Source organism: Oncorhynchus keta, chromosome 31, assembly GCF_023373465.1.
Source record: "Oncorhynchus keta strain PuntledgeMale-10-30-2019 chromosome 31, Oket_V2, whole genome shotgun sequence".
In the NCBI taxonomy this organism is placed as follows: Eukaryota; Metazoa; Chordata; class Actinopteri; order Salmoniformes; family Salmonidae; genus Oncorhynchus; species Oncorhynchus keta.
The window spans coordinates 11,431,066-11,456,132 of NC_068451.1; the positions used below are offsets into that span (position 1 = coordinate 11,431,066).

Here is a 25,067-nt window from a genome sequence, read left to right on the forward strand (position 1 = left end):
AAACAGATATTCAAACATTACAACATTATAAAGAACATTAAAGAAACAAAAGTGAAGGCATTAATTCATTACTGTATTACTGTATTTCATCCATATGCTCTGTTCCTATGTAGAAGCGTTGTGACGTTGGCGCGTGTTTTACGCACGCAGAACATAGCGTAGCCACATAGCCTGCTCTGCACTGCCTCATATCATTATGGGAATGCGATACTGTTACACTGCAGATATTGATTGATTTTATTGATATGTGTTACGACTTGTAGTGAAATGCGACATTTAGCCTTGCATTAATCCCTTATGTATAATTCAACTTTAGGTAGCTAGAAGGAATGGTTTAAAATGTAAAATGCTCAAATCATATGCCCTGTAAGGTTAGCTTTTCCCTTGTAGCCCATGCAATGGTCTGCCTGTCTGCAAACAAACCCCCATCAACAAGGGCGTCCATCTTTCGCAACGTCCAGGTTTGTGTAGGCCTACATGTAAATATTTACGCATTCAAACCGCCGACAGACAACTAAAATATGAAGCTTACTACCACCATGGCTATTGGCTACTCTTCAGATAAATGACCAGTTCATTTCTGTTATTTGTTCTTATTCCGCTCACAAATGTGCTCTATTCTAGTCAGACAGCTGCGGCTGTTCTCGTGAACAAAAGCGACAGGCGCGCGCCAGCAGCTGACATCTCCAATCCTGCGCTGAAGCCTGTCTCCATATTCTGAATGTACCTAGTGTCTCATTGTTATTCGATTAAATATAATCTAACATTGTTTACGAATACATGATTCATTTTAAGTAGCATATCTGTGCTGTAGTGCCGATATTCGTTCTGGGTAGTAGTTTAGGCGTTTGTTATTCAAGGTTTTAAAATGAAGACTACGTTTTACGCTGTATTTTGATACTGAAGGTTTGGATTGATCTGCTGTTGCTTTGGGCAGTTGACGACTGGTTTGGGGGCTTATTGTTTTAGGACAAAGATCATCTCAAGTCTGGACTCGGAGGACACCAAGTACTGACATTAGTTTTTCACACCACTTCTACTTTGGCAATTTTGAAAGCATACTCATTTAATGTCTTGATGATGCCTACTGGCAGATCCTGATATATAGCTGCTTATTCAGGTAGGCTATATCAAATTTGGTTCAGTCAAGTCTTAAACTGCTAGGCTATCTTTTGTTCATTTTCTGATAAGTTTATTTTAAAAACATTAGCATGTTATCTTGTTTCAGGACCATGCTCTCAACTGTAGGCTAGTATAGGCTAGTGCTGAATAAAATATTATAATAAAGTGGTAGGTGTATATTGTAGAATATATGGTAAATATGTATAATTTCAGTTTGAGACATATATTACATCTTAAAATATTTTAAAAATATATTTTATTTAAGTATATACATATAGTTTTGAACAAGAATGAAGTACTTACCTAATGCACTGCAATGTGTCCTGTCAATTAGTGAGCTTACCTGTTGGGCTTTCAGAGCGCCGACCCCAAAATTGGCATTTGTCATCCGCCACACCTTAAAATTATAATGTGTTTAGTAATATATGAAGAAAAACATTCTTAAAAATTACATTTTAAACTTCAGGATCTTAATTACCTTCTCATTGTGTGAGTGGAAAGCTCCTTGTCCCAGTGGATACATCTCTGCACTTTTGGAGAGGGACACTTGGAGACAGTGCTCTCTTTTTGCTTGATTGCATCATATTCACACCATAATATTTTCCTCTGCATTCAAATGGTCTGTTTAAATAAAAAGGGGTCTTTGCGTGTCCAAAATATCCCCTAGCAATGATTTTGGGCAGCTCGAGGGCCCCAAGGCTTGGTGAATCCACAAAAACCCAGTGGAAACTCTCTGAGAGCTCATTTGTGCAGCAAGTTACAATTGCTTCTCAGCATTGGCTGTATGACTGGTGGATGGGCCATATGATGTGAAAGCCATTGGGGGGGAGGACAGAGGGAGTTAGGGGACGGTTATTTACTATAGGGCCAGTGTCATACCGTTTGAAAGGGACATGTTGGTGCCTGTGGGACTATGTACCCAAATAGGCCCTTACTGAGCATCTGGGGCCTTCTGTATTTTACAGTAATGGTTGAGTCCAAAATGAGCACCCCTACACATTCAACTTACATGGAAGTGCCCCTTTTGCAGGGATTTCTGGGAAGAAGAAGGAGGCTATCGAGGTTGGGACTTTGGAGAGAGAGAGGTATAGAGAGAGGCACTTTGTAAAGGTAAGAAAAGCTCTGTTCCACTATGGTTAGGGTGCCATTGGATGAATATGAGGTATATAGAGACTCTAATCTCAAAATATATCTAGAAAAATTTAGGTTTTCAGGTGCTAGGTGGTGTCTGTATAATGTTATAGAGAAGGGAGGGTCAGGCCATTATGCTGTGCATAAACAAGGAAATATGGAAGCACGGCTAGGGGGAGCCATAGCTGGGAAGGGAAGGGAAGGGAAGGGAGCTTGCTGGCTCTATGCTACTGCAGAGGAGATGTTGGTTGGATTTAGTACTCACAAAGTCAGTAAAACTCCGGAAGAAACTGTATTGTTGTCTATTGTGTTAATTAGTCAGTTATTGTCAGATTTATATTGGTCTCAGGGCTGTTGTCCAAAGGGAAGTGCCCAAACTGCCTCACAGGCTGTGCTCTGTAAAGAAAGATGGGAAGATGTCATGATTGAACAATAAGAGACAGAAAATTATTCTAATAAAGAGCAAACATGCAAATGGTAAACTTTGCAAAGATTTTAGTGTGAGATAACATGTAGAATTTAGTTAGCTTGCTCTGCTATGTGCTTTTTTTTTAGAGAGCTGTAAAGATGGCCGCTCCACTGTAGGGAGAGTGGTGAGAGTAACTGCCCACTTCCTGATTGAAGCACCATCGCAACTGCTTTGTTTGCATTCATGCTCAGGCAAAATGTGTTGTTTGAATACAAATGACCAGCTTTAACTTAGAATTAAGTTAATTATTTTGGAAATAATGGTGGTATTTGAGGTTACAGGACATGGGCCTAGACTAACTGCTTCAAACAGGGAGTGCTGCAGTGTTCTGAATCTCTGAAGGCTCAGCTATACAGTAGCACAGTGGTGATCGCTTAACCTGAAAGGGAGACGTTAGTTTAACGGGCCTTGGGGCCTGGTCAGCTGTTTCCCTGAAATAACATATTGGGTTGACAGCCCATATACATAAACTTTTCCATACATACACTTTTCTACTGTGTACAAACACATTTTACTATGGGATGGGTAGAATTGAAACCACCAGTTATAAAGCATTCGATTGGGAGGAACAGTTAAGCACAGGCTTAATTTGCACAAAGGGTTAAATTACACTGCCGCTTGCTTGCATTTCTGTGATGATGATAGACAGAGTATTAATGTGAAAATGTCTGTAATCGTGCTTTATGTTTCTTAATTTACTTAATTCCTTGCTGTTTTTGTAGTTTTATAAATAAATAAAAAATGGCCCCCAGGTTAAAGAGAACAATTAACCCTTTCATGACCTACTTTTCAAAGCTGTATTGGGTTGAGTCGGGGGTGATGGGTAACACGTTCTTTCTCAGATGCGGTGTTATCTGTAAAGAGAAAGACACAAAAAGAGAAATAATTACACAAATGAATTAGAAATTGTATCCATAGATATATTTCAGATCTCAGAAAGTGACATATGTTGTCTCACCGGTGTGGTAAGGAGCACTGAAAGCCAGATCATATTTTCATGAAAACTGAGCTTTTAATCAGATTTCTTTAAGCTACTATCTCCCCATTTGCTTATTTTCAAGTGCCTTCTTTCCCCCATATTAATTTAAATACCATCCTATCCAAACCCACTAACCAATATTTGGGGTTAAAACATGCTCTGGAGAGACATTGCTACGCAGTCCATATAGTTGGTGCTGAAATCTGACTTGAGTTTTTTTCCCCACATAAAAGTATGTACATTTACTGCCCCCTCTGGTAGATTCAGGCAGAAAAGAGTGAATTTGACCAAAGACAAACAGGCAACCTGGGTGTTCCTCACACTATATAGTGTGCAGTGCCTCAACTCTTGATAAACCCTTGTCTCCGCCTGTACATGTGGGTGAATCTCTGCCAGAACCCATGTACATTTAGCCACTGTTGTAATGCCACAACTGGGGTGTATGTTTGTAGTGGCTGTGGTCTCAGCAGGCATTCCTATCCTGCCATTTGCACTCAATGAGGTGAGTGACTAAAAATGAGATTATGAGCAGGCTCTCACTTTGACACCGCTCTCAGTCTGATATCTGTCGAATTCAACTCGTGACTTTGGTACATTAAGGCTGTGATTTTTCAAAAACACCTTAGTCTACAATTACGCGTTTCTGTAACATAGTTGAACATGAGCACAAGTACCACTGTGAAGAATGAGAAATCACTTCTCAGACATTAATCCTATAAATTAAATTAGCTTCTGAATTCCTCCACTAGAACACAGATTTAACTTCATGTACAGTAGTGTCTTTGCTGTAGTACTATAGTTATGTCAACCGTGCTGCCCTACAACAGGTTTCTCTTCCACCAATATTGAGCTCAGTCTGTTGTCTCTGCTTCTCTGTATGACTCAGTGTCCCACCCAGTGGCTGTTAGCGCACATTGCTTCTAACTACCACTCGAAGGGCATGATTTCCTCAATTAGCCTGCTAGCGTTGCTATCGCAGCTACACTGGAGCTATCAGTCTCTTCCATAGAGGCACATTCATAATCGGCCTGGTGCTGAAGTGCTGAACAGAGGGCTGCTATGCCTAAAGAGAAAATTGTTAACTCCTTCACTGCCAAATGCCACTGCTACTCCAGATTTTAGACTTCTGTTTTGGTTTGTAGCTACTGTATGTTCTACTGCAGCAGTAGCCATGTGAGCCAACAAAAAGTGGATTGAAGAGTAGCCCCCCCCTATTATTTTGGCTACATCTCGTCTGTGCACTCCTTAGAAACAGCTGACAATGGGAGTCAGTTGCACGACAGCTGTGTGACTGTTGTTAGCAGCTAAAAAACAGAAACGCAACCATGGACACCCTCATCTCAGTCGGTCTTTGTGTGCATCATGTGGCATCATATAATAACTTTCAAGATCATGTCCATGTAAACCCACACCTGAAGACAAATGCAGCTAAAAAACCACCAACAACATCTTTTGTATTTGTATTTCAAACATGTGGAAGAGATGACCCAGCATTTGACCTTTAAGCCACCTCAGTTTCAGTCGCAGTGATCTAGGTACACCTTTGGAAACAACTGCCGATCTTTGAAAACGTCCATCACTCTCACTCAACTCATGCAGGTTAAATTAGCACCGTGAAATCATTTCACTTCATGTAAAGTAGTGTCTTTGATGTGGTACACAACAGTTTAAGCAACTGTGTTGCCATAGTACATGTTTCTCTCCCACCAAGATTAAGCTCAGTCTGTTGTCGTCTCTGCTTCTCTGTATGACTCAGTCCTGCCCAGTGTATGTTAGCTTCCATTGGTTCTGACCACCACTTGAGGGGCACGACTTCCACATTTCGCCTGCTAGCGCTGATATCACGGCTACACTGGAGCAATCAGTCTTTTCCTTAGAGGCACATTCAAAGCAGCGTGGTGCTGAAGTGTTGAACGGAGGGCTGCTATGCTAACAGAGATAGCTGTTAACTCCTTCACTGACAAATACAATGTCTCTGTAAAGTAGGCAATGTGATCCCCTTTTAAAAACTGCATGAAAGGCTGTAGAGAGAAATGCTGTCTAATCTCATCTAGAAATTGAAAGAACACTATTAGCTGTGCACAGATGCAGTCATATTTTCCCCAAATCTTGATGGATGTTGTCTTTTTCTTTAGGCGTCACATCGATCAGAGCCCGAAGTCGCAGTCCAGGAGCTTGTCAAACCCTCCAACGTAAGTAATTCCCGAACACTCACTTGTCAACGGCTACAAATACTTCTTTACAAATTTTACTTAGATATTTTACTCACTAGGATAATACAAAGGCTGTGTCTGACACTTTTTAGTATTGCCTACATTAATTATTTAACCTACATTTCTGTCAAATAATTAAGGGTGTTTTATGGAAACTTATTGCAATGTGTATAACATTATTTTGTTTGTTGCTACAACTCTGGGTGTCAGTTGCTCGATAGCTGTGGTACGGTTGAGGGCAGCAGTGAACACCCTCATCCCAGTAGTTTTTTTGTGTGCACTTGTATCATCTGGCATCATATAGTGTATTTGATGTAGTACACTACAGTTTAAGTCAACCGTGCTGCCCCACAACAGGTTTCTCTTTCACCAAGACCGAGCTCAGATATTCTGTCATCTCTGCTTCTCTGTATGACTGTGTCCCGCCCAGTGGCTGTTAGCGTCCATTGCTTCTAACTACCACTCAAAAGGTATGACTTCCTCACTAGAGCTACCAGTCCCCTCCATAAAGGCACATTCACATCGGCCTTGTGCTGAAATACTGAAAGGAGGGCTGCTATGCTAATGTAATGGAGGTAAGAAAGTGACATACGCTTACTCCACATAACTAGCTTAAATGTTGCCAATGGTGCTATCGTATCCGATCATTTTCTATAGAGCAACTGGTTGGTAAGTTGTCAAGGAGGGCGGTCGCGTGTGTTTGTGATTAGAGCGCCACTGGTTTGAGCCCAGTAAGGGGATGCAGGGACAGTGGAGGAAGCAAAGCTGTTGGCAGCACACTGGTTTAGGTTTCACTGACAGAGATGGCTGTTAACACCTTCACTGCTGTCCAATATCAACTGGAAATTGAAAGGACACTATAGGCATCTGAGTCACAGACCAGGAGTTAGCCATTACAATTCCTCCACTCACCTGTCAACAGATACAAATACAGAATTTTAAAGATACAGAATTTTACTTAGATATTTTATTCACAACAATGATACAAAGACTCTGACACTTCTTATTGTAGCCTACATATCACCTCCACTTTGATTAAAGCGTTCACAATTTGACCTATGTTTCTGTTTTATGTAAACTTACTGCAATGTGTACAGTTTTGTTTTAGCTGTTGCTATACCTCTGTGAACTCCTTAGCTGACAATGGGTATCAGTTGCACGACAGCTGTGGTACTGGTGTTAGTATAATGGATGTCACGCTTCTTGCTTAGCGAGTACCACTTCCTGATTCGGCTCACACAGAGGCTCAAACCCAGGATCTCTTGTTTTCTAGCACATGTGACCACCCGCCCGACGCGTCTTACCAGTCACGCCACACAAAAAGCTAGCTATATGGTGGCTCAAAGTGAGGAGTAAGTTTTACATATCCCCCATGTGCTACATTAGAAGCTGTCTTGAGACAGCAACCGTGGACACCCTCATCTCAGTATCTCTTTGTGTGTGCAGTTGCATCATAACTTTCTAGATAATTTCCATGTAAACCTTCTGAAGACACAGCCAAAGAAAACACCAAATATTTCAAAAATCTTTTAGCACTTTGTCATTGTCACTTCTCAGTTCTCTAGTTCCATTCACATTAATGAAAGATTTCCATGGAAGTTGGCATCACTCGACACTGCAGCCATGGGATAGTGAACCAATCAAAAGTGGATTGAAGAGTAACCTTTTCCCCGTAACCCAATCAGCATTGTGTATGCATGTGCCACTCCCACACCCTGCCCTTACATGGCACAGAGGACTGGCCAAAGTCTACAGATGGATGTAAAGGCTGCTAGTTCAGAGACAACAGGGCCACAATACTAAGACCACTATAACTATTACTACTACTACTACAACAGAACCACAACTACCAAGAGCACTACTACAGAACCAGGAGGGGAACAGCTTCCGACTTGTCTCAGGTAAGATTCGATTACTAATCATAATTTTAGATTGAATCAATGGATATTGAATTTATCAAGCACAATAAATAAAAAAAATTCGGCACAATTTCAGATTGAATAGTGCTAGTTGTAGAACGCACTGATATCAAAAGACGTAATCCCTTCCAATGATTGCATAAAAAATGGTACATTCATCAATACTCTGAGAAGAGTATTCATTTCCATCTAATGTGTGACATATAAGGTTTTTTAAAATCCAGTTTCAGAACTGGACAGCAACCATCTGCCACTGGCTGCAGCAGAATACTTATAATGTTCTGTTTGTTAAAAATAAGGGGCATAATGTCCGATGTTCAAAGAGCAGACTGTAATCTGTTCTTCAGCTGTACGACAATATTCTATTATTATTCAGCTAAATTCCAGATGCAGTTGCAGAATGTGCGTACACACTGACATGTTTGTCAAAGATTCACGAGGCTGCTTTGTGGATATTCTGAATACAAGTCAAAGCAAATCACCCCACATGATTGAAATGCAATAAAGTTGGCACGACTTGCAGACATGAGCGATGTAAATACTAAAATACTCTCTTCTCTCTCTCTAGGACGACAGTGAAGTCGTATGTGTAGCAGCAGCTATAGACAAGGAGACAGTGGTCATAATCCTACAAGGCATGGAGAAGGTCTCCTCCTTCGCCGCCACCATCAACCCACTCTTCGACATGGTCACTGCAGTGGTGAAGGTGACAAAGGACCTGGTCGCCAAAGACCTCACCCAAGACCTGGACACCCAACAATTGGGCCACATCCACACCAAGCTGGAAAGCATCTCCAAGATAAACCAGCAGATTCTGAAGCAGATTCACCTGAACGAGGTCAATGAGAAGTACAGCAAGTATGAGGAGTATATCAAGCACCAGTACACCGCTCTCAACACCATGGTGAAACAGTTCAATAACGACCCTGAGGGAAGAGAGCGCTACATGGAAGATTTCCAGGAAGTCTATGAGAGAGACAAGGATACCCTTGCTCTAGACACATACTACAGCAGTGTCATAAAAGAGAATAACACTTTTGAACAAAGGGGTTTGTTGGAGGTGTACCTAGAGCACTACAAGCAAAACCGAGACGGCATGGAGAAAAAGTGTTCCCAACTGGCTAATGTCTTTCACATGGGCCTGATGACACTAATGGCATATACGGTGGTCACAGAGGACGATGAGGTTGAAGTCAGGGAGAAATGGGCCCCCAGGGTGAAGAAGATTCAGGCCAAGATGGATGAGGCGCTGGCCCAGTGTGAGGGGAACTCATCCTCATCCACTCCCAGGGTCGGGTGGGCATATGAGGGCTTTAAAGGGATACTTTGGGATTTTGGCAATGAGGCCCTTTAACTACTTCACCAGAGTCAGATGAACTCATGGGTACCATTTTTATGTCTGTGTCCAGTATGAAGGAAGTTAGAGGTAACTTTGTGAGTTACTGCTAACTAGCATTATCGCAATGACTGGAAGTCTATGGGTATCTGCGAGTCATCTAACTGTGGGAAAGTAGATAAAGGGCCTCATTGGCAAAATCCAGAAGTATCCCTGTAAGGTTAAAAGCTGTTTGGAGACTAGTCCTCTTCCCTCAATTTAAAAAGAAAAGTCATTTCCTTTTGGGTGGTGGGCGATATTCTTTGTCAATGAATGGAATGGATTAAATCTAGATTAATCATAGCAAAATATTATACAGTGTTGCACTTCAGCCCTCATGTTTTCAATTTACCACTGCCGACTCTGTCGTTTATTTTCAGAAATGTGTCTGAATGCATACTTTATGGTAACCTTGTATATCATTGTTTTTTCTTCCTTCGATTAAGTGTACTTTTGCTTCTTGACTTTTTCTAAATAAATGCTTTTTTTGCACTTGTTATTCATTTTTATGCTCTTACATGGAGTTATGTAAATGACACCAATGGTGATAAAATGTAGTCCACTTTATAAGGTTCAAAACACTTACACAGAGAATGTTACAAAGCGTACAAAATACTGATGAAGTTGATTTTCAACAGTGTTGGCCAGTGTTCATTTCAAACTATTTACAGAGTTACAGAAACTCATTGAGTGTAAAAAAAAATATTTATTTTTAAATTTAACTAGGCAAGTTGGTTAAGAACACATTCTTTTGTAACAATTATGGCCTTCCGGGGAACTGCCTTGTTCAGGGGCAGAACAACAGATTTCTTTTACCTTGTCAGCTTTGGGATTCGATCCAGCAAACTTTCGGTTACTTGCCCAACGCTATAAGCACTAGGCTACCTGCCGCCCCTAAAAAAGCTAAAAACACTTTCGAAAGTGTAACATTAACTCTGTGTAGTGTGGAACAATATAGATACTTTTTTGTCTTAAGTGTAACACTATTAGAGTTTAAAACATTCACTTTTCTTTTTTTAAGAACTTGTCAATAGATTGCTCTACTCTCTCTCTTTCTCTTAGACTCCTGTCTCTCAATCAGAAGCTACCATCCTCCCAAACCCTTTCAAGCACTACCTGGTTTGGACTTCTGTGTTGTGACCCCCTGCTTGCCATCATGTCGGAGATGGAGATCGTGGAGGACAGGGCCAAGCTGAAACAGGGCCTGGTGAAGGTGCTGCAGTGTGTGGCCACCATCTCATCTGCTGCGGCTGTGGTCAACCCCATTTTTGGCGTGGCCGGTTCTCTAATCCGAGTGGTGCTGCACCACGTGGACGATGAGGACATCCAGACACTGAAGCGTGAGTTTGGCTCTGTCAACCGTGCCCTGGACCAGCTGTCCCAGCAGAACCGCGGTGCCCTGCTACAGATCAAGAAGGAGACGCTGGACGGCCAGTACTGCTGTGTGGAGGAAAACCTGCGCAACCAGTTCCGCAAGTTTATGGAGATGGTGGAGGCACGGCCCGAGCACTGTGAGCGCAAGAAGGTGGACTTCGAGGAGAGCTACTCCAACGACCTAGGCGACCAGAACCTGCACACACTCTACGAAGGTGTGGTGGGCAAGCCCAAGCTGTTCAGCCGGCCCATCCTAGAGGTGTACCTGAAGCACTCGCAGGGCGACCGCCGCACCATGGAGAACCTGTGCACGCGCCTCACATACCTCTTCTGCATCGGCCTGATCGCCCTCATGGGTTACGCCGCTGTCATCGGAGACGACGAGGAGGGCATCAGCGACGAGTGGACCGAGAAGATGGAGCACGTGCAGGAGAGGATGCAGGAGGCCCTCCAGAAATGCAAGTGAAGAAGAGGAGAAGGAGGTGTAGAGGCTGCTACTTGTCCTTCCTCCATACACAGGACTCTCCACATTCCCTCTAGGAACCCCCCCCCCCATCACTTTTCTCCTTACTCCAGGACAGCTGTGTATACAACGTCTCTATTTATTCAACCAGTTACTTGACTATCAATGTGGATCGTAGGAGGTTGGTGGCACCTTAACTGGGGAGGACGGGCTCGTGGTAATGACTGGAGCCGAATTAGTGGAATGGTATCCAATACATCAAACACAGTTTCCAGGTGTTTGCCATTCCATATGCTCAGTTCAGGCCATTATAATGAGCCCTTTTCCCCTCCTCAGCCTCATGTGATGTGGATTCATTATTCTTTAATGATCACATGGCTATTCACTGTTGGTACCTATGAGTTAGAGGTAAGTAAATTGAATGAAAACAGTTAGTGATTTGCTTCATCCACAGCAGTAGTCAATGAACAGACCAATATAATATACGTGAATGTTGATATGGAGACCTGCATACACAGCGGTCTGACGATCAACATTTGGACTGGCTCTCAATTAGATTTAACTATGCCATTCCTATCTTCTAAAGAGTAAGATGGAGTGGTTTTAATGTCTGACAATGCTCAGCACTTTTGAAAAAATATGTTCTCTTGCTGGTATTTGCTGGTGATTTAGAGGGAGACACAGAGAACAGGCTCATTCTGTTGCGTGAATGTAAGATTCACCATAATGGGTATCTATTTTAACAGATATATACACCATGCAATTCTAATAGTGCCACTGATGCAACCTAGCACTTTCAGTAAAAAAAAACATGATCTATACTGTGGACACTATTAACATAGCATGCCAATTGCCTAAATACAAAACCAATTGACTTTACAGTGGGTTAATTAGTATTACTTTACTAATTACTGTAGGTAATTTGTAACTATATATCTGCAGCTAAATTAACTGTTATTTAGCATTTAATTGGAGATAAAAAAAAACTATTGATAAATAATGCACTGTAAAATCTAACTTAATCAAAATCTAACTGATAACAAATATCCAGAGTTATCTAAGGATGTATTTTTTGGCGGGGATCCTATAGTTAACCCCCCACCCCCCACATACACAACACTAGCATTATGTTGCTTCCATAATTATTCAACAAAAACACTAGACTGTCTGTCAAAGCGCTTTGGCCCGGATAATGAAGTCAGTGGAATGATAATCATACTGTAACTAACACTAAACACTTGTAGCCTGTTTTAATTTAATACCAAAACCGGCCTACTATACTGTCCAAAAACACTAGTTTCCTTTTCAACCATATTGTTTGGTATTTGTTTGTTTTCATGAACACACCACATTATGGTGGGTGTGATGTAAGCCAACCAAGTGCAGTTACTACACTAAACTATACGTGACAACTAATCGCACAAAAAGGTAAAGTATACATTAGCTTTAAGTGCTTTCTCTCTTATGGGTTTTCTTGTATCACAGATCAATTAAGTATTTGCAAAAATGTTTGTTTGTTTTTACCAAGGTTGCGTTCATAAATTCACTCTGGCCATCTACTACGATTTCAGAGCACTCTCGTCTGAGTGTTCCATAGCGCAGAATAACTGATTCATTTTCAAACACGCAACACCCATTGAATATGACCTGTGTCAATAAACATCTGCAAAGAAAACATATTAACATTTTTGCCAGCAGCACAGTTAGTCACCAACACTCTACACAACACGAGTGAGGTGTTCTCTCATTTGTGTCTTGAAGTAGCTAGCAAGCTAGCCAACTTTAGCCAGTTATCTTAAGTGCTTGACTGCCGTTGTGAGGTCAGAACGCTCAGATCAACCCTACTCCCCGGCCAGAGCGTCCATTGTGCCCTCTAAACGCTCCAAGAGCGAAAGGCTCTGAATATACAAATTGAGAATCTGACAACACTCAAAATATATGAAGGCCCAGAGCGCACAAATTACGAACACACCCTAAATAATTTGATTTCTGGGGAATTATCTTTGCTCTGTGACCCCCTTTCTTTTCACTTAATCTATTATATTATTTTCATATTTTGAAGCAATTTACACCAAAAATAATGTAAGAGATATTTGTTTTTTACTCAAATACATTATGGTGATGTTTTGTAGATGTTTTCGGGATTTTATACATCTTAAATGACCATAGTAGTTTTTATTTAGATAAGAATCCTCTCATAACTGACCAACAGTGTCTCTTACACTGTGGTCCATGTTCCGTGTCCCCTTACTGTGTCTTGCCTAAGAAAGGGTTCACAAAGTTATGTTTTCTGTTCTTTACTTCATTTGTTCTTGTGGTCTAAAACACTGCTGTTTGATTTAATCTCTTTCTTCTGTGCTATTAACCCCACTACTCAGATTTCCAGTGTTACTGATGCCATGTCTATACTCACAGATCCAAGAGAGCTCTCCATATCTGTGATTCATAACCCTATATTCAATGGAATGGCTATTCTGTGGTACCAGTCCCTGTCTTTCATATTGTTTCAACTGAGATGTATGGCTGTTAAATAGTTATAATTCTGTACTGTTAAAATTAATAGATGGGAATATATTTACCACTTTAGGGCTTTCTGAAAATATATGCTCCTCATCTAAACTTCATAGCCTATTTTTTTGTTATGTTCTTTGTTGGCTGGTTGTACTATGCAGCACTATCAATAAAGATGGAATGTAAAATATCACTTGTATTAGATTGATTTTATGCATTAAAATATCTTGAGGAATTCACAAAAGTATTATCATTTTAACTTGGTTTATCTCAAAATGATGATGATGGGCAATACATACAGATTTTAAAAAGTCTATACAATAATAATAACAATAATACAATTAGATAAAGGCTAGTTACCGTCGCAAAGGGAGAGTGCTAGAGTATTGAAAACAGCTGCAAAAAGATATCCTTTTTAACCCATTCTTTTGAGACTTGTTATTAAACAAAATCTCATTCTCTGAGCAATTGTATTAGTATAAAATAAGAATTTACAAATGTTTTTCAGCATGCAATATAGTCTACACCCTCTTCAATTTTGCTTCCTTAAAATTCTAACTAAAAAGGGATTCAATTTGATTTTTTTTCTACAGATCTGCACAACCTACTCAACATTTTCAAAGTGAAAGAAGGTTATAGAAATGTTTCTATATAAATACAAAATAAACTGAAATATCATAATTGGATAAGTCTCCACCCCCCTTAGTTAATACTTGGTGGAAGCACTTTTGGCAGCCATTACAGCTGTGAATCATTTGGAATAAGATTCCATCAAATTTGCAAAACTCTTAGGGCAACATATATCCATTGGTTTTATCAAAATTGCTCAAGCTCATTACATTTGGTTGGGAATCATTGATGGACATCAATATTCAAATATTGTCTCTGATTTTCATGCAAATTTAAGTCAGGACTGAGACTAGACCACTCAGGTACAACTCTTGGAAAGCCATTCTGGTGTGTCTTTGGCATTAAAATGTGTCTAATTGTCTCACTGAAAAATAAAACCTTATCCCAGGGTTAGGTTTTCAGAAGATTGAGTTGGGGTTTTCTCAAACTTTTTACCTTGGTTTTGCTCCATTAATATTTATTTCGATCCTGACATACTGACCAGTCCCTGCCGATGACAAGCTGCCATCACAATGTAGTTTTGAATTTAGGCCAAAAAGTGTATTTATTTGCTGTTTTGTCTTGCAGTATTACTTAACGGCCTTGTTGCAAACAGAATGGATGATTTGGAGTGGATTTTTTTAAACACAGGATTCTTTTTCCCCCTTTGTCATACAGGCCAGTAATATGGAGTGAATGCAATGTTGCTGATCCTTTTGTATTTTCAAATATTGTGGTGGCTGCATCATGTTATTGGTATGGTTGTCACCGGCAAAGACTGGGCAGTTTGTGGATCAAAATAATTCATCTCAGTCTTTTGAAAACCCTAGGATTTTATTTTTCTGTAGGACAAGTACACACATTTTAATAAAAAATACACATCCAATTATGATATTGCCATATTATTATTATTATTTACAAATATTTTTGTATAACTTCGTGGAGTAGATTGTGTATATCTCTAGGGAAAAAAAGTTCAAGGGAGTGTAGACTTTCTATAATTGTGGTCCTTCTGTAGCTCAGTTGGTAGAGCATGGCGCTTGTAACGCCAGGGTAGTGGGTTCGATTCCCGGGACCACCCATACGTAGAATGTATGCACACATGACTGTAAGTCGCTTTGGATAAAAGCGTCTGCTAAATGGCATATATTACTATAGGCACAGTAGCTCAGTATTTGTATTTATTTTGTACAGTCTTTTTTGCTCATATTTTTTATGATGCCATCTATTTTGTGAAGTGCACCAGACCCCCCTCCAGCAAAGCACCGCCACAACATGATGCTGCCACCCCCGTGCTTCACGGTTGGGATGGTGTTCTTCGGCTTGCAAGCCTGCCCCTTTTAACGCCAATCATAACGATGTTCATTATGGCCAAACCATTCTATTTTTGTTTAATCAAAAAGTACAATCTTTGTCCCCATGTGCAGTTGCAAAACATAGTTTGGCTTTTTTAATGGCGGTTTTGGAGCAGTGGCTTCTTCCTGCTGAGCAGCCTTTCAGGTTATGTCGATATAGGACTCGTTTTACTGTGGATACAGATACTTTTGTACCTGTTTCCTCCAGCATCTTCACAAGATCCTTTGCTGTTGTTCTGAGATTGATTTGCACCTTTCACACCAAAGTAGGTTCATCTCTAGGAGACAGAACACATCTCCTTCCTGAGCGGTATGATGGCTGCGTGGTCCCATAGTGTTTATACTTGCATACTATTGTTTGTACAGATGAACGTGGTACCTTCAGGTGTTTGGAAATTGCTCCCAAGGATGAACCAGACATGTGGAGGTCTACAATTTTCTTTCTGAGGTCTTGGCTGATTTCTTTTGATTTTCCCATGATGTCAAGCAAAGAGGTACTGACTTTGAAGGTAGCCTTGAAAGACACTGCTCAAAAAAATAAAGGGAACACTAAAATAACACATCCTATATCTGAATGAATGAAATATTCTTATTACATACTTATTTCTTTACATAGTTGAATGTGCTGACAACAAAATCACACAAAAATTATCAATGGAAATCAAATTTATCAACCCATGGAGGTCCGGATTTGGAGTCACACTCAAAATGAAAGTGGAAAACCACACTACCGGCTGATCCAACTTTGATGTAATGTCCTTAAAACAAGTCAAAATGAGGCTCAGTAGTGTGTGTGTGAGGCCTCCACGTGCCTGTATGACCTCCCTACAACACCTGGACATACTCCTGATGAGGTGGCGGATGGTCTCCTGAGGGATCTCCTCCCAGACCTGGACTAAAGCATCCGCCAACTCCTGGACAGTCTGTGGTGCAACGTGGTGTTGGTGGATGGAGCGAGACATGATGTCCCAGATGTGCTCAACTTGATTCAGGTCTGGGGAACAGGCGGGCCAGTCCATAGCATCAATGCCTTCCTCTTGCAGGAACTGCTGACACACTCCAGCCACATGATGTCTAGCATTGTCTTGCATTAGGAGGAACCCAGGGCCAACCGCACCAGCATATGGTCTCACAAGTGGTCTGAGGATCTCATCTCGGTACCTAATGGCAGTCAGGCTACCTCTGGCGAGCACATGGAGGGCTGTGCGGCCCCCCAGAGAAATGCCACCCCACACCATGACTGACCCACCGCCATACCGGTCATGCTGGAGGATGTTGCAGGCAGCAGAACGTTCTCCACGGCGTCTCCAGACTCTGTCACATCTGTCACATGTGCTCAGTGAGAACCTGCTTTCATCTGTGAAGAGCACAGGGCGCCAGTGGCGAATTTGCCAATCTTGGTGTTCTCTGGCAAATGCCAAACGGCCTGCACGGTGTTGGGCTGTAAGCACAACCCCCAACTGTGGACGTCGGGCCCTCATACCACCCTCATGGAGTCTGTTTCTGACCGTTTGAGCAGACACATGCACATTTGTGGCCCGCTGGAGATCATTTTGCAGGGCTCTGGATGTGCTCCTCCTGCTCCTCCTTGCACAAAGGCGGAGGTAGCGGTCCTGCTGCTGGGTTGTTGCCCTCCTACGGTCTCCTCCACGTCTCCTGATGTACTGGCCTGTCTCCTGGTAGCGCCTCCATGCTCTGGACACTACGCTGACAGACACAGCAAACCTTCTTGCCACATCTCGCATTGATGTGCCATCCTGAATGAGCTGCACTACCTGAGCCACTTGTGTGGGTTGTAGACTCCGTCTCATGCTACCACTAGAGAGAAAGCACCGCCAGCATTCAAAAGTGACCAAACATCAGCCAGGAAGCATAGGAACTGAGAAGTGGTCTGTGGTCACCACCTGCAGAACCACTCCTTTATTGGGGGTGTCTTGCTAATTGCCTATCATTTCCACCTGTTGTCTATACCATTTGCACAACAGCATGTGAAATGTATTGTCAATCAGTGTTGCTTCCTAAGTGGACAGTTTGATTTCACAGAAGTGTGATTGACTTGGAGTTACATTGTGTTGTTTAAGTGTTCCCTTTATTTTTTTTGAGCAGTGTACATCCACAGGTACACCTCCAGTTGACTCAAATGATGTCAATTAGCCTATCAGAAGCTTCTAAAGCCATGACATTTTCTGGAATTTTCTAAGCTGTTTAAATGCACAGTCAACGTAGTGTATGTAAACTTCTGACCCACTGGAATTGTGATACAGTGAATTATAAGTGAAATAATCTGTCTGTAAACAATTGTTGGAAAGAAATGACTTGTGTCATGCACAAAGTAGATGTCCTAACTGACTTGCCAAAACTATAGTTTGTTTTAACAAGTCATTTGTGGAGTGGTTGAAAAACTAGTTTTAATGACTCCAACCTAAGTGTATGTAAACTTACAACTTCAACTGCATGCTCCTAGGACTTCATTGAAAATAAGAATTTGTGACTTGCTGACTTGCCTATTTAAATAAATGTAAAATAAAATTCAAATAAATGTATAGGGTCTTTCTGGGATTGGCCCATGTGTTGCAAAAAGCCAGTCGGTTGTGACTAGTACATGGCTCTCCATCCCTGTTCCTGGGGAGCTACCTACCTGCAGGTTTTCACTCCAACCCTAATCTAGCACACCTGATTCTAATAATTAGCTAGTTGATAAGTTACAACTGGGGTTTGAGTGAAAACCTAATGATAAAGTGCATTTTAACATTTGCTATTAGCTGTCATAACTCATAAGTAGTTATAACATCGTTATAATAAATCACTATGATGCATCAGTGAATGTCATTTTCTTGTTGCCAGCAGATGCTGTTGTGTGAAGATGCTTGTTTCCAGGTAGAACCTATTTGGGTTTCATGTAGAACCCTTTCTACAGAGGATTCTACATGGAACCCAAAAGGGTTCTCCTACGGAGACAGCCAAATAACCCTTTTTTCTAAGAGTGTACTGTATATTTCCACCAGAGGGCTTGGTGGAAACCAGACTGTATTACAAAGTCAATGTTTGGCCTATAGACCGTTTGGATAAGCCTCATGGTGGGCCTAAATGAAAAATACATTATTTGGTCAAATATGTTACTATGAGAGTAGGCTTACTTAAATGTCTGTTTTTGTTTTAGGCCACGGCACTGTTAAAGAACAGACACAGAGACAGTGCACACAGATATAGGCTACTCCTCTGTGGTATGTCCCCATGCCAGCCAGAAAAACAGGTCCGCCCCCCCACACTCCCCCCCTGAGTCGGTGGACCAACACTGAGATGTATTAAGACAAGTGGGCCAACTGTCTGACACATAAGATATTGTCTTACCTGCATAACTTCATGACTTGTCGGATTCACTTGTTTCATGTGCAGTTGGCCTATATGTGCAGCTCCCACAACTTTATGCTTCAGTCAGAAGTCGTCATTTGAAACTGGCCGCTGCATGCTTCAAAGACATCGAAAAATAGGATATGTGTTTTATTAAATGGCAATTAAATGCCGTTAAATTCACTTGTGTTATGTCATCCCTTTCATAACATATCAATGAATAGAACGTTAGAATTGTGCATTAACCAAATCTATATGCAGATTATAATGATTTATAAATAATGATTTGCGTAATGGTTTCTGATCATGCGGGGATGGGGAGTAGGCGAGGCGCGCTCGCGCACCAAGTCTATGGCGCGCACAGAGAGAGAGAGGGGGGGTGCAAATTAATTGTTTTAGACATTAGGGTTAGGGTTTCAATTCATTGTAAAAAACTGTAAAAATTGACCAATTTCATCAATGTAATTGAACTGTCATATAAGCCTATATAATATTAGAGGCACAATGTAGCACAATATTATTTCGATTATAAGGTCAAAAAGCTTCAAACAGTCATGAACATTCCCAAATTGTATACAACACTTCATTAATTGGATTTCAATGAGAAAAGTCCTGAATTCAATGTTGGTTAAATAAAAAAGATTAGGCTAGAAAATATTGTATGGTCTATAGGTAGCAGATAAAAGCTTTCCCTGTAGGGGAGATGCGCTCGGTAAAAGGTATCGACGTCTCACCCATCGATCAATGTCTTAACTGCTAAAACATGTCACACTATCACACATTTATACAAAAGTGTTGTACATACCGAATTGTTTGAACCATTTCAGAAGAGACAATGTGTGCCCCTCCCGCACTCATTTCCAAGAGCTGACTCTTTCACGCAAAGTGCGCAATAGTCTCTTCCAAGATCTTCAGCCAAACGCCTGTACCTGTGAATCTGTGAAAATTACAGCCAGTCACAGTCACATCTATCTTTCCCTCTCTCATAAGAGCTTACCAAAATCCTCTTCATGTCAGCACTGACGGTTAAGACAGGGGAGAGGGAATCCAAAAATATTCCACCGCATATTGTGCGCTCCTTTCTCTCTCTCTTTCTCTCTCTCTCTCTCTCTCTCTGACTCTGACTCTGTCTCTCTCTCTCTCTCTCTCTCTCTCTCTCTCTCTCTCTCTCTCTCTCTCTCTCTCCCCCCCCTCTCTATCTCTCCCCTCACTCTCTTTGTCTCTACGTATAAACCTGCAGATATTAAATGCGTGGCGGTGAATCCTGCTCTCTTTTTGGACCTCTCCTCAACATCACAGTGAAAAGAGAGCTGTGGGAAAACTGAAGAAAAAAATCTTAACTGCAGCTGTTGGGGCTGATCGGGCGTGAAGGACAAGTCGAGCCATTACCAGGTAAAGAAACGCTGTGCTGTTATAAGAGAGGAATGGGTTTCTCGAACAACAAGACAGGGGTCAGGACTGCAAGGTGTGCCCAATGTTACTCATGGGGCTTAGCTAAATCCGTGCGTAAATGTACCCATACAATGCATCTCCATCATACATGGGCATGAATAAAAACACATAATTATTGTATTATTCGACCTACCCAACTGCAATAGTTATTAATTACAGTTGGAGTAATGCAAATGTAAAAGTAAAATAAAGTCAGTATAAAAATTTGCTATAAATTGTTAATCTTTTTTTTCTCAAACATTGGAAATTACAACACAGACGGTTGGCAAAAACATCATCTAAGATATTCCAATAAAACACATCTAATTTGTGTTTATTTATTAAGACTTGGTTAATTGGACATCATGTATTTGAAAATGACGCAGTGTCTGTATGACCATTCATCCTCTACGGATTGTGGTCTGACCAAGGATGCAATAATTTAGGGATGCTATTGCTTGAGTTTGGTCGGTTCTGAAACCAAATTAGGCATAAACAGACCCAGTGAAGGGCTGCTCACACCTCTGTCCATTTCAGTCATTTTATGACATGATACATGTATCATCCCTTTTGGCTTTAGATTGTCATTTGTTTTACATGCAAATGTTGCATCTCATTCAATATTATACACATTTTTACCTTTGACCTTGACAATATCAGACATGTAAAAATGTAGCTCTTGATTACAAGCATCTCTAAAACGTGTCTGTAAATAGTGGTATAGTAACATTCATGGCCAGTGATTACACTTGCTGTCTGACTAGAGTACTTTATAGATTTAATTATGATATTCTATGCATTTCCTTTCACTGACTGTCAATCATTAAAGGGCCAATCAGCAGTAGAAACCATAACAAAAAACACCCCACTGCGATAACGTTTGTAATGAAAAAATAAATAATCATAAACAGTGCTATGATATAACAAGTCCATGATATAAAAATATATATGTTTGTTTACATTTACTTTGTTGACATACATTGGAGTTAAACAAGCTTATATTTTAGGTTCTGATACAGTACGATAGTTGAACTAAGCTCATGAGGCATTTATAAGTTATATTCTTCAGGAATCAATGGGTACATATCATTACTTTAGAAGTCCAAAAATGTATGTAGGAACTGCTGATTGCCCCTTTAAGATTTAATAGCGATGTGGCCCATAAATGTGTGTTTTGGTCTGTAACAAGGTCCTCAATATTATTTGTAAATGTCCACACCCTGCGCCCCAATAAGGATTTGAATGTTGACTGTTATTATAGGTCATTCAACCACTTTCTTTGAGATTACTGTGCAGCTTTTCCCTCCAGACTTTGAGCATGATTCCTGAAGACCGGCACACCTATGCCAAGCATTGACACATAGTTTACCTTCCCTATTGATTCTCCCTCCAGAGCATGGCAAGTCCCCTGGAGAAGGTGGTGGCCCAGAAGAAAGAGGCCATCGAGGCTGTGATGGAGAGTTTCGAGCGAGGGGCGGAGGTGTTGGCCAGCGCAGTAGGCGAGCTCTTCCCTCTCTGTGTGGCAGCCGCACCTGTCCTACGACTAGCCCTGGACAACGTGCAGAGCAAAGAGGTCTTCTATGTCAAAGAGCAGTTCCTGGCCGTGAGGAACAAGCTGGATGTACTGTCCACCCAGCTAGAGGACATTGATTGTGAGATTAAGAAGGGTCGGCTGGATTCCCAGTACTTCTCGGTGGAGGAGAACATCAGGAACCAGTTCCGGAAATACATGGACATTCTGGAGGCCAAACCACAGTTTCAGGAGGTCAAGAAGAGACTGTTTCTGGAGCACTTCTCCAAGACCGGAGGGGAGAAGAACCTGTATGTGCTGTATGATGCTCTGATGGGCACCAACAGCTTTGGGGAGTCCATCTTGGAGGTGGTGGAGAGGTAAAGTGTTCTTAACCATGCTAAATGGACCTTTATGCACTTGGGGAGCATGGTGTTTGTTGAGTATTTTAGTTCGAGAACACTTGTGTTATCAATTTGAACTGTTAACTTGTGATTATGGTAAATAGGATGACTACTTTTATTGTTATTCATAACAACTGAGTGGTTGGTTCTCCATCTGTCTCAGGTATGAGGCGAGGAACAGGCGCCTACTGGAGGACTTCTGTGTGAGGATGAAGGAGCTCTTCTGCCTGGGCCTGATTGCCCTGCTGGGCCACTGTGCCCTCACCAAGGGCCCCGATGAGGAGCAGGAAACCATTCAGGTCTGGAGCAGAGAAATCGAGAGAGTGGAATTAAAGATGAAGGCATGCATTGAGGCCTGCGTAGCAGCCTTCCCTGAACAGGCCTGCCTTGATGCCCAGCGTCTTCTCCAGGAAAAAGAGGAACGGAATCTTCAGGACACGGCTCAGGAAGTACAGGAATTTCTCACCAGGAAGTACGACTGGGTGAGCTGGTCCGTCCGAGTGGTCAACCACTCTGGCAGCAGCTATCGGAACTGGCGTGCCGGGGACCACTTCCAACACATGGCCGGTCAGAACTGGTTTGAGGTGCTGCAGGTGAACGATACCAACCTGGTGGTTTCCTACAGCACCAGTCCCCAACCGGTGCCCCGCGACTGCATCCGGCAACTGATGGAGGGGCCGGGGAAGAAGGGTGATGCCCAGGCCGTGGTGGGGGTCCTAGAGAAGCAGCTGGCAGGGTTTGTGGTGCATGCTGTCAGTCACCATAAGGAGAGTGAGGCCACCTGGAGCTTCCCTGAGGACTGCCACTACTGGGAGAGGCACAAGAACGTGGCGCTGTGTATACACTCGGAGTGATGCTGATAGAGGTGCAACAAGTCAGACAAATAGGGACCATTATGTAATCAACCTGAAGGGTTATTCTAAATTCTGAATTGACCAACTCTAAGAGGATGTGTGGGAAATTATGGTAAATGGTGATGAGGTTTTGTGAATACGCCATGCAGTTTGTCTTAGCCATTACATAATACTATGCACTGTGTATAGCAAGTATCTTTGGTGGCAATTAGATTCACTGTATAGAAATCTGAATCTTTTGCTAATTGGAGGCAGTGTTACAATAGTCCAGTGTTCGCAGAGTACTTAATGAACTGAATATGCATTTTATTATAAGTGACGAACCCCTACCATAATTTATGACCACATTTTACTCAATACTCTCTCGTAGTTAAATAGCTTAACTCAATGCACCCTACTGCCAATAGGAATAACCTTGCTGACCACAATTCCACAGAGATGATTTTGCTGAGATTGCAACTGCTGAGCTGGGCTCTCATTTTGTCTCTCTACGACACAGGCTGACCTACATTACAATGAAAGAGACCATGGAAGCTATTTTGCCATCCGTGAAAACAACTTGGCAGTGTTCTCTACTGTGCCTTGTCTTCACAACACACTCAAACCCTTGCTTCTGAACCTATAGCAGGCATGCTGCAGTAGCAGAACTTTAATGGTATTACCTCCTGAGCTGTGCCTATTTGTGAACAGATGACTTATGCCAGTTGTTACAGCATGTATGTGAAGTGATGTTTAATTGACGAATCTTTCTAATTCCTACTAATTCAGTCATAATAAAAACAACATCCGAATTCTAAATATGTCATTATGCTTTGTGACAATAAACGGCAACACATCAGCTGTTATTGGATGTAATACTGTGTATGTGTGTCTTGCCTGTCTTGTGTAAACATGTTGACGTCTATTGCCATTAAAGCAAGCTAGTGCACTCGCACTCACCGGGGCCCCTACTAATTGAATTGATATTTGCACATAAGTCAGCGTTTCCTGTCCACAGCTTTGGTTGGATAGTCTATGAATAACCTTTGGCTGCGCTAATATCCTGAAGACGAGCTCCAAAGTGCTTGGATCAGCATGATGGAATCACACATTATCGGTGTTGGAGGTGGAGAGCGGTGGAAACGGCCATCATTTCTTGGCCGGTGGAGTAACTATATGGTTCTGCCAGGGCTTTAGCCTCAGTGCTACACTATCGTCAATCAAGCCTGTCAAAATGGATTGAGTGCAGTCTGTATTATACAGTGAAGTTGGAAATAGACCTTTTTTAATCATCCTCCTGTCTTCCATGCACCCTCCCTTAATGTGTTTATGGGATGTGTGAGGAAAACAAGGGTTAAGAGATTTCTTATTGTTTACTGGGGTGATATAATAGGGTAACAGTTCTCCTCTCTGAAGGTTGAGTTTCATAGTTAAGGGTATGAGTTCCATAAGACGGGTCTCATTGATCATACATTTACCACCATTGAAAAACAGGTGGTGTTGAAAAGATATAGAATGCTGCAGACCGATGGGTGTCAAATATTCGCCATTAAAGAGCACTTCTCTTCAAACACACCATAAAACCTGTCCTGCAGACCACTGGTGCAATGCATCGTCACAACAGGATAAACAATACCACAAAGTTGAATTCCATTGCCAACTTTTTCCCAGGAGGACGGGAAATGGGAGTTAACAGGGCATCCCTGGACTAAATTTTGCTCTTCATGTAGCCTAGCATGGTAGGCTAAAGTATAGTATATAAGTATGGAAATAATTGCAACGTCTCAATTCATAGGCTGGTGGGGTTTATGTTTTATTTTTTTAAATACAGGATTGGAGCCATGTTGTCCCTCTCCATGGTCTGTTTATCACTGTAGGTTGGTGGTTAGTTCAGCTCTTATTACATAAACCATACAGCATAAGCCCATGGAACGTCTTGTATTCATTAGTGGTTCTGTGGGCTTTTCCTGGGTAACTTCTATTGATCCATGGAGCTCTACTCCTGCATAAAGAGCTTT

The 25,067-nt window shown here is 41.6% G+C and overlaps 2 protein-coding genes and 1 long non-coding RNA gene across 8 annotated transcripts in view; 2 read left to right on the top strand and 1 right to left on the bottom strand.

Annotated features, from left to right (window-relative positions):
• The window catches only part of LOC118364417 (uncharacterized), a 30,036-nt gene that overhangs the window by 2,324 nt on the left and 2,645 nt on the right, over window positions 1–25,067 (bottom strand). For 3 of the 4 annotated variants that reach the window (XR_004821586.2, XR_004821587.2, XR_004821584.2), the window contains exons 1-5: window positions 19,677–20,022; window positions 18,872–18,989; window positions 3,509–3,576; window positions 1,601–2,649; window positions 1,466–1,519 (exon numbers count right to left, since the gene is read on the bottom strand). This is a non-coding gene — a long non-coding RNA (uncharacterized LOC118364417). Of the gene's footprint in view, window positions 1–1,465; window positions 1,520–1,600; window positions 2,650–3,508; window positions 3,577–18,871; window positions 18,990–19,676; window positions 20,023–25,067 lie in introns of those variants that run through there. The other variant, XR_004821585.2, reaches the window with a different exon arrangement.
• On the top strand, window positions 20–13,749 carry rpz (rapunzel). 3 transcript variants are annotated; one of them, XM_052489562.1, is made up of 6 exons: window positions 20–1,120; window positions 2,153–2,232; window positions 5,837–5,893; window positions 6,272–6,384; window positions 7,472–7,815; window positions 8,402–9,700. In XM_052489562.1, the coding sequence occupies exon 6, from the start codon at window positions 8,471–8,473 to the stop codon at window positions 9,185–9,187; it is 717 nt and encodes a 238-aa protein (XP_052345522.1). In that variant the 5' UTR covers window positions 20–1,120; window positions 2,153–2,232; window positions 5,837–5,893; window positions 6,272–6,384; window positions 7,472–7,815; window positions 8,402–8,470; the 3' UTR covers window positions 9,188–9,700. The 3 variants fall into 3 exon arrangements, with proteins under 3 accessions (XP_052345522.1, XP_052345523.1, XP_035601833.1); XM_052489563.1 differs by having other exon boundaries at window positions 20–461; XM_035745940.2 differs by lacking the exons at window positions 6,272–6,384; window positions 7,472–7,815; window positions 8,402–9,700 and adding an exon at window positions 10,271–13,749 and having other exon boundaries at window positions 784–1,120.
• Window positions 20,080–23,932, top strand: LOC118364414 (protein rapunzel-like). Its single transcript, XM_035745937.2, has 3 exons — window positions 20,080–20,263; window positions 21,696–22,192; window positions 22,380–23,932. The coding sequence occupies exons 2-3, from the start codon at window positions 21,699–21,701 to the stop codon at window positions 23,068–23,070; spliced, it is 1,185 nt and encodes a 394-aa protein (XP_035601830.1). The 5' UTR covers window positions 20,080–20,263; window positions 21,696–21,698; the 3' UTR covers window positions 23,071–23,932.